We start from the raw sequence: 20,811 nt of genomic DNA, 5'->3' as shown, positions 1-20,811 counted from the left end.
GACACTGATTGCTGATTTAGGGGTAACTAACAGAGCTCTTCATTTTAGTAGTTCAACTGCTGCTGGGAAAGATTAACTTGAAAAGGGAGATTAAGTTAATAAGTGATTTATATAAAGGTGGTGGTGGTGGTGATTTAACCAGCTATATATATGCTGAGGTGATGACTGTATTCACTGCATTTAAAACACAATTCTTTGATAATCCCTGACAGAAGAGGTTTATTTGATGGAATCAAAGATTTCATACCGATGGAATATCTAGTGGTAGTACATGTCTCAACAAAGTGATGTCAGCTGAACATAGTTTGGAATATCTAGTGGTAGTACGTGTCTCAACAAAGTGATGTCAGCTGTACATAGTTTGGAATATCTAGTGGTAGTACATGTCTCAACAAAGTGATGTCAGCTGTACATAGTTTGGAATATCTAGTGGTAGTACATGTCTCAACAAAGTGATGTCAGCTGTACATAGTTTGGAATATCTAGTGGTAGTACGTGTCTCAACAAAGTGATGTCAGCTGTAGATAGTTTGGAATATCTAGTGGTAGTACATGTCTCAACAAAGTGATGTCAGCTGTACATAGTTTGGAATATCTAGTGGTAGTACATGTCTCAACAAAGTAATGTCAGCTGTACATAGTTTGGAATATCTAGTGGTAGTACATGTCTCAACAAAGTGATGTCAGCTGTACATAGTTTGGAATATCTAGTGGTAGTACATGTCTCAACAAAGTGATGTCAGCTGTACATAGTTTGGAATATCTAGTGGTAGTACATGTCTCCACAAAGTGATGTCAGCTGTAGATAGTTTGGAATATCTAGTGGTAGTACATGTCTCCACAAAGTGATGTCAGCTGTACATAGTTTGGAATATCTAGTGGTAGTACATGTCTCAACAAAGTAATGTCAGCTGTACATAGTTTGGAATATCTAGTGGTAGTACATGTCTCAACAAAGTAATGTCAGCTGTACATAGTTTGGAATATCTAGTGGTAGTACATGTCTCAACAAAGTAATGTCAGCTGTAGATAGTTTGGAATATCTAGTGGTAGTACATGTCTCAACAAAGTGATGTCAGCTGTAGATAGTTTGGAATATCTAGTGGTAGTACATGTCTCCACAAAGTGATGTCAGCTGTACATAGTTTGGAATATCTAGTGGTAGTACATGTCTCAACAAAGTGATGTCAGCTGTAGATAGTTTGGAATATCTAGTGGTAGTACATGTCTCCACAAAGTGATGTCAGCTGTACATAGTTTGGAATATCTAGTGGTAGTACATGTCTCAACAAAGTAATGTCAGCTGTACATAGTTTGGAATATCTAGTGGTAGTACATGTCTCCACAAAGTGATGTCAGCTGTACATAGTTTGGAATATCTAGTGGTAGTACATGTCTCCACAAAGTGATGTCAGCTGTACATTGTTTGGAATATCTAGTGGTAGTACATGTCTCAACTAAGTGATGTCAGCTGTACATTGTTTGGAATATCTAGTGGTAGTACATGTCTCCACAAAGTGATGTCAGCTGTACATAGTTTGGAATATCTAGTGGTAGTACATGTCTCCACAAAGTGATGTCAGCTGTACATTGTTTGGAATATCTAGTGGTAGTACATGTCTCAACAAAGTGATGTCAGCTGTACATAGTTTCAAAGGTGCATCTGGATGGTACATTTTTAATTTTTATTTCAGGCCGGATACTTCACGGAGGCAACAAAGGCGATTGCCTCCGTGCCCCCTGGTCATTGCCTTGGTGCCCTTGAAATGCTCCAGTAGAAATGTACAATTTCCTCATAGGGTGCCCTTAACCAAGGAGAAAATGCCTTGGTGCCCTTGCCCTATCAAAAACGAAACATACAGGCATGTTTTTGAATGTTTAAGGATTATCCACAAAACACCTTGAACCTTTAAGACAGTGGACACTTTTGGTGATTGTCGAAGACCAGTCTTCACAGTTGGTGTATCTCAACAAATGCATAAAATAACAATCCTGTGAAAATTTGAGCTCAATCGGTCGTCAAACTTGCGAGATAATAATGAAAGAAGAAACACACTTGTCACATGAAGTTGTGTACGTTTAGATGGTTGATTTCGAGACTTCAAGTTCTAAATCTGAGGTCTCGAAATCAAATTCATGGAAAATTTCTTCTTTCTCGAAAACTATGGCACTTCATAGGGAGCCGTTTCTCACAATGTTTTATACCATTAACCTCTCCTTACTCGTCACCAAGAAAGGTTTTATGTTAATAATTATTTTGAGTAATTACCAATAGTGTCCACTGCCTTTAAAGTTGTCTTGAAAGAAGTAAATCAGTCACCAAAGGAAGAAAGAAATAGTCCACATTGTGTCAAAATCTCTAGTTTTGTAAATGCTGATGACGCACAGAGTCTTTTTAAAGACATTCTGAAATGGAACATCTGAGAGGTTCTGGTTTTATAGTATTAAGGGGAACCCAGGCCCACAAGCTATTTTCTTCAAATTCATCAAAGTCATCAAATTTTATCCCTGGACAAATCACCTACACAATGTAGATAGAGTCCAATGTATTACATTTCTGGTGTAAGTAGGATCAAATAACTAGCCTTACATCCTATGGAAACCTGCTTCAAACAAGTGTTTTCAAAAATAGGCATACTGATTTGAAGAAACCTTTATATTGTAACAGTATTTCTTTAAACCAAAACCAAAATGAACATCTGCAGAAATAAATCAAAAAAAGTATTTCCAGAATGAAACCAATCTAGCAATTCATTTAGCCATTCACAGCTTAGCCGACGTGCTTCTCAACCTGCACCCTCAAGCAACTTAACAAATTATTTTGATCAAACCTTTATTAGAAACCCATTAAATGGCAAGTTGAGCTTGTAGCATAGTGAAGTGCTTTATGGCCAGCTGTTATTTGTATAAAAGTATAAATTTGAGTAATAAAAGATGTGTGTTTTAGACGGAACGTGACAAATGGGCAATTCATTTCTGAATTGCCTAAGGGATATTTTGAACAATCACCAAAATTGATTGGCTTTTTACGTTCCGTACCGGGACAAAGGAGTGACAGCTTTTTTTACGTTAATATAAGAACTGCAGTGCTAACTGTCACAGTATTGTTTATGATGAAATCATATTGAGGTTTACCCAAAATCCATACAAAACTAAGATCAAAATCCATTAAAGATAAACTTTACAAAATCATTGTTCTTTTGCTGTAGAAGGGTACTTGAGTGCATACATGTACTGTACATGTATATGAGTAAAGCTCAATAGAAATTGTTTTTTAATTAAAAAAAAAGACAAATTAGTCACTAGTGTCCTGCTGCGCAAAATGGGTTTTAAGTGTACTTCATTATGTCATTACTCAATAGAATTTAAATGTATTTTATCAGACCCAAAGTCAACACTGGAACATACTATTTTTTTGTTCAAGATGTTACACATTGAGGTGTTCATCTTTAACTAAAAAATAAAAATAAGATTGCCGGACTTGTTTGATCTGGCTTATTGGCTCAACACAACTACATGTACTGGCCTCGGGGCCTGTCGTCCACTGTAAAATGTAAGCCCTGAATTTGTAAGTTATGTTCAGCCATGCTCCTAAGACATAGGCTACCACACATTGCATATCAAACAACATGCATCACGGTTTTGATTATTCATGTAGTTCATTTATTCATTTGCAAGAGACTAACGGGATTAATGTTGTTTTCCTTCCCCGTGATTCTAAAGATCGGATTTCCATGGTGAAAGGTATTTTTGATGGTTTATTTTCTTTGCTACTGTTTTCTGATAGAGTTTCAGCAGATTTCAATCTAAGGCACTCATACATCTATCGCCTCTGTTCTTCTGATTGGATTTTCAGTTTCTCAACTGCTTCTTTTTCAGATATTTTCCCAAACATTTGTAAAAAAAGTCCCCCCCCCCCCCCCCCGAAAAAAAAAAATAAATAAAATAAAAATAAAAATATTTGTACATTTGCAAAATAAAGAAAAATCAAATCTTCAATAATTCCACTAAAAAAATAATTGGAAAACAGCAAGAATGTGTCACCTTGAACAAAATTAGTGTCAAATGTTGATTTATTTTGTATGGATTTGTTGCTTCATTATTGAACAGTGATGATATTATTGTCATGCAGCTGTGGTGATTTCTAGTATCCTTAATGTTCAGAGTTAACTTTTAACAGAGTGTATCTGGGCTTATATGATGACAAATTCTTAAATGCTTTATTAACAAATGCTTTAAAGTCTAACACTTGCTTTCCTCTTGTTCACACCTAGATTTCCTTCTCTGATTAGGCACAAAATATATCTTTGTTTCATGTAACATGTTGGAAACAAGGGGGATAGGGGACACCTGTGTTATAGGAAAACGTTCACACCAAGGAAAAAAAAATGAATAAGAGGAATGGGGATATTACAGACACTGGACACTATTGGTAATTGTCAAAGATTAGTCTTCACAGTTGGTGTATCTCAACATATGCATAAAATAACCAACCTGTGTAAATTTGAGCTCAATCGGTCATCGAACTTGCGAGATAATAATGAAAGAAAAAAACACCCTTGTCACACGAAGTTGTGTGCGTTTAGATGGTTGATTTCGAGACCTCAAGTTCTAAACCTGAGGTCTCAAAATCAAATTCGTGGAAAATTTCTTCTTTCTCGAAAACTGTGGCACTTCAGAGGGAGCCGTTTCTCACAATGTTTAAGACCATCAACCTATCCCCATTACTTGTCACCAAGAAAGGTTTTATGCTAATAAATATTTTGAGTAATTACCAATAGTGTCCACTGCCTTTAAGGGTTTATTATATTACCTAGGATTGGTTTCACAAAGAGTTAGGGGACTAGTAACTTATGAATAGTCCCAGGAGATATTCAAAACTTAAGGCTAGTCATAAAGTTAGGACGAGTAACTCGTCCTAATTTGAGATAAGACTAGTCTTAAAGTCACCTGGAAATATAATTTTTTTTCTTTCAAACATAAGAGTATATGCTTACGAACAATAAAACAGTTTTTTTAGTAATTGTTTGTCACGATTTATATGTTAAAAAAAATATATAACGTTGTTTAGGGGGGCTGACTCCGCCTACCTCTTTTGTGACGTCAATCGAGGCAGACTTTGCCTGCAATGCGTATAGTAAACACACGTGCAAAGTACATGTACGTCCAAGTCGTGAGTTGGTACATTTCAAAAAGTGTTTTTCTGCGTTCAGCAGCAATACATCTGGTCGGCACTGCCGGAAAAAAAACAATTTTTTTTTTTTTTTTTTAACGTACAAACTCACGACTTGGTCCGTACATGTACTTTGCAATTGTGTTTACTCTAAGCATTACAGGCAAAGTCTGCCTCGATTGACGTCACGAACAGCGCCCTCTCAGGTCGGGGTCTACTCTTAAATTTGTAAATAACATAAGAACTGATTTTTTAAAACCTTAGTTAACTGTTTATTCATATTCCACTCATCAAAACACATATATTAGTGACAAAAGCTTTATTTTGAAAAAATACCACTTCCAGGTGACTTTAACTCTTTGTGCTCCACTACATGATGCAATAAAATGAGCTCATCAGTATTTTATTCTGGTGGCAGACCATTTCAAATTATTGACAATTTTTTTTACAGTTGGCAGGTTTTTGAAACATTCTGTCAGGTTATAGGGAAAACAAATATTTGTGTGGTGGGCTTTAGATCAATTTCTTCATTTACTGCACAATAATGGTTGGGGAGGTGATGGTACACTCATTGTGCACTTTGCAGGTTTTTTAAGGGTTTTTACTGGTTCTATTGCATGCCTTTATTTTCCTCTGCTTCGGATTTTAGTCAAGCTTTTCTTTCATTACAGATCTTTATCCATGGTTTTGTCTGAAAAATGTAATAATCCATCTATGATAGTTCTGAGAAGTGTATTCATTTTATTTTGAGAATCATAGATTTGACACATCTTCATTCTTCGTTGTTCAGTAATGCTGTCTAATTTTGCAATAAGTGTACTTGTTGATGTGACTTTAACCATTTTTGGGGCCATTTTCAAGTGAATCTATGGCCACTGATTCAGTTCCAATTTGCAAGATTACAGAACTGATGACGTTGATATAATCAAAGGTAATCTGAAATAATACATATAAGTCAACAGTATACCTTTTGTTGGATTTGATAATGTGCATTACAAATTAAGTTGAAAACATTTTGGAAATTTGCAATAAACTTTGAAGTGTTTTTTGTGTGAAGTAGATTGTGTCTCCAAATCATTTCATCTGTTAGCACAAATGTTTCAAAAAAACTTGTCGTAAGTAGATTTGAGTTTTGTAGGATCATGAAGTGCAATAAGACTGGTCTTTATTTGTCATTTATTAATAAGACGCTTTGACTTGCTTTTTGTTTCTTCCAGGGAGGTAGTGCAAGAAATAATGGAGCCAACCTTCCTGGAACATGATTCTTAGTAAGTGTGGAATTCACTGCAGCACTAGGAGTCTATAGCCTTTACTTCTTCTTTTATAAAGTAAAAGTTACTGAAGTAGCGGACAGGTCAAATGAACAAATTATCAAGCTAACCCTTTTAAGTACGAAAAGTAGGTGGTGATATTGTGCATTCGATAATACAAGCCTGGAATTTGACACCTTTTTGAAGAGTGGAAGTAGGTCAAATCTTTCAGCAATTTGGTAGTGGGCATTCTGGTAGAAGCTGCTCACAGGCACTATTGTCTCTGGAAGGATTAAACACGATTGACTGTGACCAGTTCCTGTGTATTATGGTTGATAGTTTGATTGGGACTGAAGATTAATTGCAATATGAAGTATGTATATCTAGGGCAGTCAAATGGATGCAACATTTCAGCTTCAGTTCTTTAGCCACTTTGAATTCAAATGGCAAAAAGGAGTACTGTTTTAATGAGAATTGTGAGTGTGTTTACACATGTATATAGTGTATTAGTGGATGTTATGATAAGGGAGTGGATCGGTAAGGTTTCAAATCAAGACCTTCCCGACACACTGTTTTAAAATCAAGTGTGAGCAAATAGTGTCGATGGTAATTTTTCAAGAAATTGTGGTTATTAGTTTTTGGCCTACATGTACATGTAATTAGTTATCATTACTGGAATAATATGTTATTTGTAATGATCTGTTTGTTTGCCTGATAGCATGATGTTCTTTCATCTGATGGACACCATGGAACCATGGTACCGGCATGGAACTCGTGAAGAGTCCTTAATGAGTAGAAACTCAGACTTCAAATCAGCCGCGCCATTCTCCAAGGCTCCTGAATGTTCACCATCTTCACCACTCATTAAGAAGCTCACTAAGATACAGGATGTAGTGCTGAAATGTCATGACAGTGAGCTACACACACAGCTTACGAGATTAGATATACAGCCACAAATATTTGGCATGTAAGTTGGCCATAGACCTTATCGCAAATACTTGGTACATGCGCATTAGGCGTTGAATGAGGTGCATGCTGGTCTAGCTAGGTTTGATCACTTGCTAGACTAGCATACACCTCATTCAACAGTTAGCGCTTCAACAGTTAATGCTGATTCAACGGAGCATTAATTTCTAAACAAAATAGAAAGATCGGGGTGTTAAAATTTTTGGATTTTATTTTTAGTTTGGCCGGGAAAACCTGTATAGGGTGTCATGGCCGACTGGATAAGACCATTGAATTCAAGTTCTGTTGGTTAAATCATCGGAGTGTGGGTCCAGGTCCCGGTCGTGACACTTGTGTCCTTGAGGAAGATACTTTACCATAATTGCTTCTCTGCACCCAGGGGTATAAATGGGTACCTGCAAAGGTAGATATTGTTTATGAAGAAGTCTTTGGAGCGCTGTGGTTGCCCAGGTTTTATACTCCCAGGGAGCTTAGATTGATTAAAGGAATTTTATTGGCCAAATGACCAGGGCACTAATGTATTGTGAACTGTGCTATATAGAAACTTGTTATTATTAGTATGATTTAATGCTAACCATTTATCTCTTGTATTGTGTCCTCTCAGACGTTGGATTCGGCTACTCTTTGGTCGTGAATTCACGCTTCAAGATCTGTTAGTTCTCTGGGATACAATATTTGCTGACAGCCAAACGCTAGATCTAATTGACTACATCTTTGTAGCTATGCTGATCCTTGTTAGAGAATTGTGTAAGTTTCAAGTTCATGTTCTTGGGTAGTTCTGTTCCGTAGTTTCACTGTGAGCTACTCCCACTTCACATAAAACTGTCTTCATTGATCACCAGGGCCAAATTTCACAGAGCTGCTTTTTAAAACAGCTGATCTTTGCTTACTGTGCGAGTATCCATTTTATACTCTAATGTCTTTTTGAGTTTTAATTTTGGATGAGAGTTTACTTTAAATCAATTTAAACCTAAAATATTAGTTCCTTTGTTTTTCATAATGCCTTATTTAGTATTCATAAATACCCTGGACAGTTTCGCTACTCCTATTGGTGGAGAGCACGTCACGTGAGGGTGTTTAAACGGTTGATAAAGCTGGAGCTGTTTAAGACCGGCTGGCTTTCACGTGTCGGACCTGCAAGCTCATGTACGACAATTTTATTATGTCCAAACCTCAAATTTTCGCTACGAAGCAGATTGTCAATGTGTGGTATTGTGTTTTTTTGTGGTTTTTTTTAACATAAGGGCATTTGTGACTGGGAATAAAAGAGTAGTGGCTCGTTCTTAAATGGCCGTTTAAAACCTTGCAGGGTCGTGGCGGTGGGAGAAAGGCCCTCGCCTTCGACTCGGGCCTTTATTGCACAGCCACGACCCTGCCGTTTAGGAATTCGTCCCTACCCTTTTATTCCCTTATTTACAAATCATATGATTTATTTTGTTGTGTTATATTTCTTTTAGTGTTGGCAGGTGATTATGCAGATTGTATGACACTACTTATGCGCTTCCCTATGGTTGGTGATGTACGGTGTCTGGTTGATAAAGCACTTCACTTACGTGACCCTAAGGTAACATGTGTACTCCATTTTGTCTGTTGAATTAATTTTTTGTTTTGATGGTTTCTGATGATTCACTGCTGACTCGGTGATGATTGAACATCAGGTTGTCGGGATTGATTTACTTAACTTGGTTAGAACCTACCAATCTCTGAATAAGATTATCTTTAAGCAAATTTTTAAAACTAGGCATCCAGCTTGTGCGTTCACCATGGATTTGTATTGTTGCGTTATTCATTTTCATACAGCAAGTGGATGGTTAGCATGCCTTTTTGTGTACTACCTGCTATGAAATGGCAACTCTGGAAGTAAGCATAAAACGGCCATTAAGCAGCTCTATTAAATTTGGCCAAGATTCTAATTACTTGGAATGCTTGTACATTCCCTGTCGTCTAAAAAATCTGAATTTTTGTTGTGCCTGAATACTAGAGTTTACACAACTGTACCAACAGATCTGGCTTGGATTGTACATGTAGATATGGTAATATTAACAAAGACTAATAACGTGCACACATCCATCAAGGCCCTTATTAAGGCACTGTGATAACGAAACAAGAAAACAAAAGGGAAAAGAACCAAAAAGACAAATCTGTGTTTTAGCAAGGGAACCTTGACATCTTTCATGGTCTGTATACGTTTGGTAATGATTTGAAAATTAATGGCAATAAAAACTTACTATGTATGAAGTACAGAAGCTTTGGATAGTGCAACTCATTTTGAGAAACTTTTCACGCCGAAGTAGTGCGGTTATGGGAAAAAATATCACTTTTTATCCCCACAAATTTTGTGATCATACGTATGTCTAATTTGTTTCCTTTTGCACACAATGGTAGTTTAAAATATTATTTTACTTGTAATTCCGTTTTCACAAAAAATGGTGTAATGGCTAATTTCAAACGGGAGTAACTCAGCAACGCGATACACCCAAACCTTAGACACATACCAAATTACTGCTGCTGATGTGTTCTTTCCAGCCATGCATATAACTCAATTCCTGAAATTGCCTACATCTGACTCATTTTCACAGAGCGGGTCACAAATAGGATTTAAACAAGCAGTGGGTTCCAATTACCAAATGTATAAATCCCTTTAATAAGGGAATCAATATGTGGTGAAGAGGTTTTCAACTAGTGCTTTAAACCACTAGTTGAAAACCGATTCAACACACTTTGATTCCCATTCATAAATACCTTTTCGTTCAAAAACATCAAAAAGTAAAATAAATGCAAAAATTATAATTGTTCAATGATTTCTTTCAACACAACACTACTCCAGCTATGAAATGGTAAAGCTCTCCGCCACCCTCGGGTAAACAATTCCTTATAAGGGAATGCTGTGCACGTCGCGCGTATCGCGTGATTTGGCACAACTGTCCCGGCCGTTGCTCTCGTCCAATAAGAATGAAGAAACTGTCTTATAAGAACAGGTGCAAGCTCGCATGTCACGCCTATGTTTCAACACATTTTACTGGTCATAAACAAAGGTTTATACACACCCACGTGACGCGCTCTCCACCAATAGGAATAGCGAAACTGTCTGAGGTATTTATGAATCAAAATTAAATGATGTTTGCCTTCTGAATTATTGTACCTTATTCATTGTTCTAATAAACTGTTGATTTTGTATCTTTTAGAAGTATCCTCGCCCAGCCAATTATCAGTTCCAGATCCTGCAGCAGAGTGATGCAGGAGTCGTCATTCCATCTAGTTCTAGACCCTCACGTCGGTCCTACTCCAATGGAGCTGTGGGAGCTGTACAAGGGAGTTCAATCAACTCATCAACCTCTGCAACTAACTTTAGGAATAAGACCTCGTCTGTTATGACATCTGGTCTGAATAGTCTGAAGAGGATTACTACGAAGGGGCGACAGCAGACTGATGGAGGAAAGATTGAGAAGACGAGGTCTTTGGATGGTAAGGTTGGATGTTAAATAGATGTTAAATTTGCATCGGGATAAAGAATATTAATTTTTTGGCTTTTACCCAGGTTGGATGTATTGATATATGTGTTGGTGTAGGGTAGCCATCATCCGTGGGCCATGGTCAGAGGTGCGTTCCACTTGCGCAAACGACTCGCAACTGTTCGCGCAAACGTTTTTTATCTTTTGAACGATTGGTGCGTATACGCGATGTCAATATGGGGGCGCCCTGAAATGAAGATGGCGCGCACCATACGCAGTTTTTTAAAACTTTGTTTTGGCTGCGATAGTCCTCTTTTTGACATCATTACATCAACTAATTAACTTTGTTATTCCAAATCTGCATTATCATCCACCGAAAATACAATGTAATTATGTTTGTGACAAAGAAATAATACCGTAAGCTTGTCCGCCATTTTAAAAACCACTCGCCAACACCTCAGAAGTATGTTCGCCTAAAGTTGCCAACGTTCGCATATAAATTCCAAAATTGGTGTGTGGATTAGTCTTTGTATCCCCATAGCCTATTGTTGTTTTACCCCATGGTCAAATGTCAAGGTAATTATGGCTAAAGCAAAGAACAATTCTGAATAATAACTCAAGCTGAATGAGATGAATGTCAGTGGGGCGGTTGTGTTTGTCGACACACCATTTCTTTTATTATTAGAGAAAGTCAGGATTTGGATAGAGCATACACTTTGTGATAGTTTATGTGTGGCGAGTTTTTGTAAATATCAATTACCATCGCTTCTCTGAATATTTGCAACGACGGTCAAAATGAATGGAATACTTCTTAATGGAAGGTTGTCCTCCTATGCCATTAGGAATCTTTTACTCCATCTACATTTCTTAAAGTTCTTAAGACTCACCTTTTTCCATACTAATTGCCTTCCAATGCGCTATTATCTTGATGGAATATCGCTTGTATATTTTAATTGTAATGTTATGTTATGTTTTGTTGTTTTAATTCCATAAATGATTGGTTTCTTTCCTTAGTGATTGACATAGATTCCTCCAACTTAAACGCATCATCTCATCCTCTGGCCGCCTCAGCAGACTTGGTGTCAGAGGTCAAGTCTCGACCTCTGAAGGTCAAAGCAGCAACCCCAACACAAGACACCAACATGCAGTCATTTAGCTCAGATGCTGTGATGGGGATAAGTGGAGGTGTACAGCGCAGGGAGAACCAGGGAGGATTGTTTTCTAAATCCAGAGGTGGGGGAAAGAAGAACCAGCAGCGAGAGGTAAGCAGAGAGACTCAAAGCCAAACTTGTTACTAGGCTTGCCTCAATAGATGTTAGAAAAATTGCATCGGGATGAAAAATATTAACTTTGGTTTTACCCTTGCACCGATGTGTCTTGTTGGTAAGACACTGCTCTAGAGTTACAAAGGTCGTGGGTTGGAATCCCACCCGAGTAATATGTCTGTGATTTTGTTCACAGGACTCGGGAAAGTACTGAGTATACAGTGCTAACTCATCAGTGTGTATGGGTAAACCAAAATGAATAGCCTTGCCTTGCTTTGCCTTGCCTAGGCCGTGTTCATCCCAGTATCTCATGTACATGTAGCCCTCTTCATGTGCTCGCCATTTTCCTCTGTTTTGTGCTTGTATTATCCATGTTGTATCCAGATAGGATGTGATGTCGTTTCTGTACCTCTTTTTCCGTCTGCCTCGTTTCCTCTCCCCTGTTCTTGGTTGCCAATGTGAAATTCTTCTGGTCTATCTGTTGTTATTGTTACTTTAGTTTCCCAATTAAGTATTGACCATTTTGCGCAACATTGACATTAAGGGAGTAATGCAAAAGTACACAAGTTGTAACTCAAGTAACCCGCATAATCCAATAAAACGAAAACCTCCAGGCTAACCTTGAGTTGCCACCTTTTTTATTTTGCTTATGGAGGTAACTATTTTTGAGCTACTACATAAATTAATATAAAGTAATGTGTATGTTAAAAGTAATGTCCAAATTATTGGCAAATGCTACAGCTATGGCTGGATCACCGTATCGTCGCGTTGAAGTCATAAAGTTATTTATAAGAACTAGAGGGCGCACTGGACTATATACGCTACCCGGCATGCGCGCAGCTGGCCATTTTGTAAGTTGACAAAACAGCGTCGCGTCAGCGTTAGATAAAGATAAATTCCAACGTGTACTTCATAGTCAACGTGCGTGCTGAATGGTGCGCGTATCTCCTTGCAGTCCTGTCACGTTTGTGTAAGAAGCATCACTAGTGCGCCCTCTAGTTCTTATATATGACTCTATGGTTGAAGTACACAATGTCCTTAGCTACAGTTGTGGCCATAGCTGTAGCCGCCAGTACATAAACAGCCTTATTCAATTTGAGTTTTCATTTGTGCATTGACAGCTTGAGACGGACCTGTACCAGCAAGTAGCAGTTTTACAGGGCAAGATGAACGACCTCCAGAACATGTGTAGATATTGTGCAACCAAGATGGAAGCCCACCTCAGTAAGTTCACTTCATGGTTTCAAAATTGTAAGAAGCCAGACTATGGTATGGTCATGTAATGATGTATTGAATGAATGGCTGCATAGTGCTCAAAAACTTTAAAGACACTGGACACTATTGGTAATTGTCAAAGACCAGTCTTCCCACTTGGTGTATCACAACATATGCATAATATAACAAACCTGTGAAAAGTTTAGCTCAATTGGTCGTCAATTTTGAGATAACAATGGAAGAAAAAACACCCTTGTCACACGAAGTTGTGTGCTTTCAGATGCTTGATTTCGAGACCTCAAATTCTAAACTTGAGGTCTCAAAATCAAATTCGTGGAAAATTACTTCTTTCCCGAAACCTAAGTTACTTCAGAGGGAGCCGTTTCTCACAATGTATTATACTATCAACCTCTCCCCATTACTTGTAACCAAAAGGTTTTATGCTAATAATTATTTTGAGTAATTACCAATAGTGTCCAGTGCATTGAAGTCATGTTTCCATGTACTACAGTCTGCCATCTATAAGAGGTACTTAAAGGAACACGTTGCCTTGGATCGGACGGTTGGTCTGTAAAAAGCGTTTGAAACTGTTTGTTATGAAATGCATATGGTTAGAAAGATGTTTTAAAAGTAGAATATAATGATCCACACAAGTATCACTCAAAATTGCACAGTTTTCCTATTACGTTGCGAACTAACATGATCGGCCATTTATGGGAGTCAAAAATTTGACTCCCATAAACGGCTGACCGTGTTAGTCGACGAGGTAAAAAGAAAACCATGCAATTTCGAGGCATATTTGTGTAGATCATTGTATTCTACTTTTACAACATCTTTCTACCCGCATGCATTTTATAACAAACGGTTACAGAAAGCTTTTCAAAGACCAACTCGTCCGATCCAAGGCAACGTGTTCCTTTAATGCCCATTCATATTTTGTAAATGCAGGAAATGTGACTTGATATGTAACTTGATATGGAGCACCATGGGCGTCACTGAGTTCAGCGTTTATTATTATTATTTTTATGACATACATGTAACCAAGTGACAAATTTTTGTTTGCAGTGCAAGTACAAGATGAGATGGTCAAACTAAAACTCACCCAAGAAGATGAATTACTTCTAGCTGTTGCTGGTCTCAAACAGGTAACCTTTGGGATTAGGGCTTATCAGTTTAACCTTCTAGCCCCAATAGCAGCTTTTATAGTCGACTGTGCACTATAATGTGTTTGAGCCCCAATGATAATTTAAGCCGCCCAAGATAACACACAAAAACTCTAAAGCCGGATCACAAAGGCCATTTTTTTTTAGTAAGGTGTAGTTTTGTTTATGTTCACCGGCCATACCCAAGCTTACCATCATTGGAAAAAAGAAAGATCGTACTCTTGCAATGATGGTCAAATAAAAAAGGGTCAACATTTTGCAAAATTCAAAATTCAGTTAAAAACCCACCTCTTCCGTAGTTCCTAACTCAATCAGTTTGCTGTATTAGTTGTAGCCAAAATGTAAACATTTTCTTGGGTTTAAAGTTAGGGTCAGAGAATGGGTTTTGTCAAGGTATTGCTGATTTGTAAGCCAATTTACAGTACTCTGTAAAGACTGATGATAACAAAGTGAAACAGTGCTACTAGAGGACAGAACAGCTGCAATCACAAAACAAGAATCAAATGTTTGAACAGAGATCACTTTTTCAGGTAATAGCATCATGAGAATGAGCGTCCGAAAAAAATCAGATATTTGATTGTATACTTTCTTGACAGGTCAAAGACATTCTCAAAGGAACTCTGAAATTTGCACAAGGGATGGAAGAGCAAGAGGACTTGAAGATTAATGACGATTATTACGGTAAAGATGACGAACACTCTGCGCCAACAGTCAAACACATTGACGCATCACGAGAAACATATCTGGACAATGACAAGAACCAGACAAGGAATCTTGAGTTGGAGAACATGTTCAGTAACGTAGGGGGAGTATGCTCCCCAACGAGTAGTATGAGTGACTCAGACAAGCAGTCTGAACAGACAGACGCCTGGAATTCCAGTGAGTGCAATAACAATGGTAGTATTTCAATGACGACGGACGAGAGTGAACAGTCTTGTGCGAGCCATGATGGGGAGTTAGCCAGTGAACATGGTGAAGCCCACTGACTTATGCATACTTTGAGATAAAGAACAATTAAGAAATAGGTATATTGTATGTTTAAATAAACACAACCAATACTTTAATGATTATTTCCCTCCCCAACTGTTGTCAAACTGAAACCAGGTAGTGGTAGGCAAGACGTCAAATTCTTGGAAAGAACTGTTTATATAATACTTAGCAGTGCAATTGAATATTTTCTCATTTACTTTGGTTCAACAAAGAAGAACTCTCTTTGTAAAGTCACAAGATGTCTGGCCCAGCACAGAATGCACAGCACACGGGGTCATAGCTAGACTTTTGGACAAGTCGTTAATGGTCCCACCCGATGAGATAGTCAAGTTGTGGCGGTGCTCTATGGCAAGATCACTGCTCTCGCGCGAACTGCTGGTTGCTGACAGCTTGCTTGCTTACTTAAGTCGAGTGATGTCCTCGAATCACGATGGTTCCCCAAGCCTTTCTGTCCCCCATTGCTGACTTGAAATCTGCTGATTCAAGTCCTGTGTCTATTTTGAGAATGTCAGTGTACATGTAAGTTAGTGCCGGTCTACCAGGTTTCCTCTTTCCATGCTTAGGGGTCCACAGAACAATATTGGACACTGGTTCGTCTTTGCTCCTGTAGCAGTAGCAGGCAAAATGCATCCTTCTCTGTCTGATTTTTGTTGATAGCTTAGATAGGTTCCCATATAGGACTTTGTTAGTCATATGTTGACTCCAGTGGATGTTAAGAGCTGTTCTTAATAGCCTTGTGTAGCACCCATTTATCTGCTTTTCCAGTTTTGGAGTAAGAGTCCATGCCTCACAGCCGTATAACAGCACGTAGTAGAATACTGCGGGAATCCCGGGGAGACATATCACCGCGACAGACATTTAACGACCTGTCCACAAGTCTAGGTCATAGCTAGGAAAGGCCAGCATCAAATCACACAACCTTCCAGATTGGGTTTGTGGGAGCCTGCTTTTCCCTTTGGGGTACCACTAGATCAAAGAAAGCCTTGTGGGGTAGAATTGTTCAATTGTTAAAAAGTACCTTGTAAGTTGTCGTAGGTAAGGGCAGGCACTGGACACTATTGGTAATTTTCAAAGACCAGTTTTCTCACTTGGTGTATCTCAGCATATGCATAAAACAAACACCTGTGGTTGTCGAAGTTGCAAGATAATAATGGAAGAAAAAAAAACCTTGTCACACGAAGTTGTGTGCTTTCAGATGCGTGATTTCGGGACCTCAAAATATAATTCTGAGGTATCGAAATCAAATTCGTGGAAATTCACTTCTTTCTCGAAAACTACGAAAACAGAGGGAGTTGTTTCTCAAAATGTTTTATACTATCAATAGCACTACATTGCTTGTTACCAAGTAAGTTTTTATGCTAACAATTATTTTTAGTAATCACCAATAGCTTCCAGTGCCTTTATAGATGTTGTGAAACAAAGCCAATTTAATTTTATGAATTTTCTTTTCTATCCTCAAAACCCCCCAAAATATATTACCTTGCAATTTGGGAAAATTATCCAAATCCTTGGGTGGGTTTATTTGATTGTATTTTATCTGTAGTGTCAATACAATTATGTAGTTGGTGTGAGTATCTAGCAGGAAAGGGTTGATAAACAGAAAGACATGCTATTCTGTTGGCCATGGGTCATTCTTTTGAAGGACTTTTAAAGAATAACATAATATATTATTAAATAAGATGTTTTAAGGGGAAAGTTTGTTGGTAGAGTTTATTGTCTATGGTGTTAGCTTGAAGGTCTTTTTTCTTTTGCCCACGGTCGTGTGATCTGTCTCATTTATAATTTGGTACAATAATGGTTGCCCATGGCATCTAAAATAGTTACTACATGTAGCTGATGACGTTATCCATTTTAAGAAAGAAACGGTTATTCGTTGAGTCTTTTGTTTGAAGATTCTTTAAGGTAAACTCAACGAAATTTCACAATTAACATAAACTGAAAAATGGTATAAAATTGGAAGATGATGAGCACAAAAATGACACAAAAATAATACAGCTGGGCCCAATTTCATGGCTCTGCTTACAGTAAGCAAAAAATAGGCACTTACGGAAGCGTGGAATTCCATGCTATTGTCAAGTGTACATGAATGTCATGGGTATGGTTAACTTGTAGCTTGGTTCAATGGCTTCTGGAGTGCGTTTTGGCGACCCCAACCAAAAACTGTTTCTGACGTCATAACCAAAACGGTAACCGAGCTCACAACTTGGTTATCGTTCAGTCTGAACATCAGAACCAACGACCAACAACTTGGGGTCGCCAAAACGCACTCCAGATCGGCAACCCAAAACAGAGGTATTGGGAGACTCAATTGACTATTGCTAGATAGCTCAGTTTACTGAGTACATTAATCTGGAGGTCATAGGTTCAAATCCTGCTGTAATCAATTTGTTGCTATTCATTTCAAAATTAACTAGAAAAACAAAAGCAAAACCATATATAAGTATATACAAATACTTAATTTGCTTTATAAGCTTCATATTAAAATATTTGAAAGAACATTGTTTTGCTTCTGCACATTGCCAACATGTATATTAATAACATTAAGTGAGATATTGAAAACAGATGACACACAACTATTGATTTTATATTGATGCCTCTAAATAAAATATTTTCGAGATTGAGTCAATGATATCAAAACTGTTAAAGACAGTGGACACTATTGGTAATTGTCAAAGACCAGTCTTCTCACTTGGTGTATCTCAACATATGCATAAAATACCAAACCTGTGAAAATTTGAGCTTGTTTGGTTGTCGGAGATGCGAGATAACTATGAAAGAAAAAAACACCCTTGTCACACCAAGTTGTGCGCGTTCAGATGCTTGATTTCGGGACCTTAAATTCTAAAGTTGAGGTCTCGAAATCAAATTCGTGGAAAATCACTGCTTTCTTGAAAACTACGTCACTTCAGAGGGCGCCGTTTCTCACAATGTTTTATACCATCAACCTCTCCCCATAACTCGTTACCAAGTAAGGTTTTATGCTAATAATTATTTAGAGTAATTATCAATAGTGTCCACTGCCTTTAAGCATTCATGTAACAATTAAGTACTCTTTGTATTTTTGGATGGTTTTGTGATCATTGACTACTGTTTCAGAGGAATATTATTTTTGGGGATGGAAATTATAGGTGGAGTGATGCCGTGTGTTCATCTCGCAATTTTTTATCTCTGACTTGGATATTTGGTACATTACTTTTGAATATCACTGGGCGTCAACAAGCCATTACAAAGCTCAACATGTAGGGCGTACAAAGGTCTACCAAAAACTTGAAAACAATCAGGTAATACTAAATCAGTTGACGTTAAAGACAGTGGACACTATTGGTAATTGTTAAAGACTAGCCTTCACAGTTGGTGTATCTCAACATATGCATGAAATAACAAACCTGTGAAAATTTGAGCTCAATTGGTCGTCGGAGTTGCGAGATAATAATGATAGAAAAAACGCCCTTGCCACACGAAGTTGTGTGCTTTCAGATGCTTGATTTCAAGACCTCAAAACTAATTCTGAGGGCTCAAAATCAAACTCGTAAATTACTTTTTTCTTGAAAACTACGTTACTTCAGAGTGAGCCGTTTCTCACAATGTTTTATACTATCAACCTCTACCCATTACTCGTTACCAAGTAAAGTTTTATGCTAATGATTATTTTGAGTAATAACCAATAGTGTCCACTGCTTTTAAAGGTGTAAGAGTTAACACTGAGGACTAGTAATCTTCATGAGAATTTGTTTTCATCTGAAATACCTTGAAATTACTATTTATTGTTCCAACTGAAAGCAGAAAGCCAATTCTCAATGTTTGGATATAGTTATCGCATAAAGAATAAAGAACATTCAGATTGGTTTTTATCGCCACTAATGTCTGACAAAATATTGTCAGGATTAATTTGTTCCTGCTTAAAGGCAGTGGACACTATTGGTAATTACTCAAAATGATTATCAGCATAAAACCTCATTTGGTAACGAGTAATGGGGAGAGGTCGATAGTATAAGCATTGTGAGAAACAGTCCCCTCTGAAGTAACATAGTTTTTGAGAAAGAAGTAATTTTTTCACAAACTTGATTTCGAGACCTCATATTTAGAATTTGAGGTCTCGAAATCAAACATCTGAAAGCACACAACTTCGTGTGCACGGGTGTCTTTTCTTTCATAGTTATCTCGCAACTCTGACGACCAATCGAGCTCAAATTTTTACAGTTTTGTTATTTTATGCATATGTTGAGATACAGCAAGTGAGAAGACTGGTCTTTGACAATTATCAATAATGTCCAGTGTCTTTAAGTTTTGTTTTTTTTTCTTAGAAAAAAAGAAGAAGAAAAAATCATTCTGGGTCGATATAAGACTAGTCTTAACTCTTAACTCTTTGCGAATATAAGGTGCATCTAACTACATTTCTTTGCTTTGTAGCAAAAAATAAAGTTAAAAAAAGCAAGAATGGAAAAATGTTGTTTTATGCTAGGAATATTTTATTTGCTTGTGAAAAAAAAAATTGTTCCCTAAACACTTAATACTGAACAATACTCTTCCAAAATACAAAGTTCACACCCTCAGAGAGTCTGTTGCAGATGAAGTAAAATACAATATTTTAATTATTTTATTAAAAAGACAAAAGGCTGTTACCAAAAGCTTCAAAAGATGTTCATCTGTCAATGGATTTTCCTACACAATTGGCGTAGAATGGTCTTGCCTAGACGTGCCCCACAGTAGAGCTCTGTGCATGAACAGTCGGAGTCACAATGCACATACCCATAAATTGCACCTTAGTTTCTATCAGAAGACAAACCCCCAAATTGTGTAGCAAAAGTATGATGTATGGATGGCTAGACGTGAGAAAACAAACAATTATGCATTATCAGATTTATTTTAAGTGCTATATTTTGTGTAAAATACATCTATATGGTAAATATTAAGTATGTTGTATTTTCACAAATGCTTTTTGTTTTATGACAACACAAAAGAAATATTAAAATGAAAGAAATGTGCTAAATCAAAAGTTTTGTTTTGAGTCATTGCTTGTTTTGAGGGATTTTGAAAAGAATGTGTTTGGTTCGCTTGTTTATTTACTGTTTGAGAGGCATTTATAAGGGTTATAAAAAAAATTGTGTTTTTTTACAGTAGCAAATGCAACCCCTTTATCAACCATAACACATCAAAAAAAGTTCCTTTCTCTATGCTTGGGTCAAGTCTGTGAGGCTCAAGTATTGGCCTGAGCTAGAGTTCATTTAATTTGACCATGGAGTTCTACCTTCATTATTTGACACTTCACTTTTTTAAATCCCCATTACATGTTTGCACAAAATCATTTGCACAATCTATTTGAGACCCCCTAAAGAGA

General features: G+C 37.3%; 1 protein-coding gene across 3 annotated transcripts in view; it reads left to right on the top strand.

Moving 5' to 3' along the window:
- LOC117288203 (TBC1 domain family member 5-like) overlaps nt 1–16,588 on the top strand; it is a 34,879-nt gene extending 18,291 nt beyond the window's left edge. For all 3 annotated transcript variants that reach the window (XM_033768951.1, XM_033768950.1, XM_033768952.1), the window contains 9 exons: nt 6,390–6,440; nt 7,141–7,389; nt 7,993–8,135; nt 8,846–8,952; nt 10,574–10,853; nt 11,855–12,102; nt 13,227–13,329; nt 14,386–14,465; nt 15,080–16,588. In XM_033768951.1, coding sequence (XP_033624842.1) covers nt 6,390–6,440; nt 7,141–7,389; nt 7,993–8,135; nt 8,846–8,952; nt 10,574–10,853; nt 11,855–12,102; nt 13,227–13,329; nt 14,386–14,465; nt 15,080–15,469 — 1,651 coding nt within the window. In that variant the 3' untranslated portion in view covers nt 15,470–16,588. The remainder of the gene's footprint in view (nt 1–6,389; nt 6,441–7,140; nt 7,390–7,992; nt 8,136–8,845; nt 8,953–10,573; nt 10,854–11,854; nt 12,103–13,226; nt 13,330–14,385; nt 14,466–15,079) is intronic.
- Nucleotides 16,589–20,811: the final 4,223 nt, after the last annotated feature.

The sequence above is a fragment of the Asterias rubens genome, chromosome 3, assembly GCF_902459465.1.
Source record: "Asterias rubens chromosome 3, eAstRub1.3, whole genome shotgun sequence".
In the NCBI taxonomy this organism is placed as follows: Eukaryota; Metazoa; Echinodermata; class Asteroidea; order Forcipulatida; family Asteriidae; genus Asterias; species Asterias rubens.
This window is presented reverse-complemented; position numbering and strand designations above follow the sequence as displayed.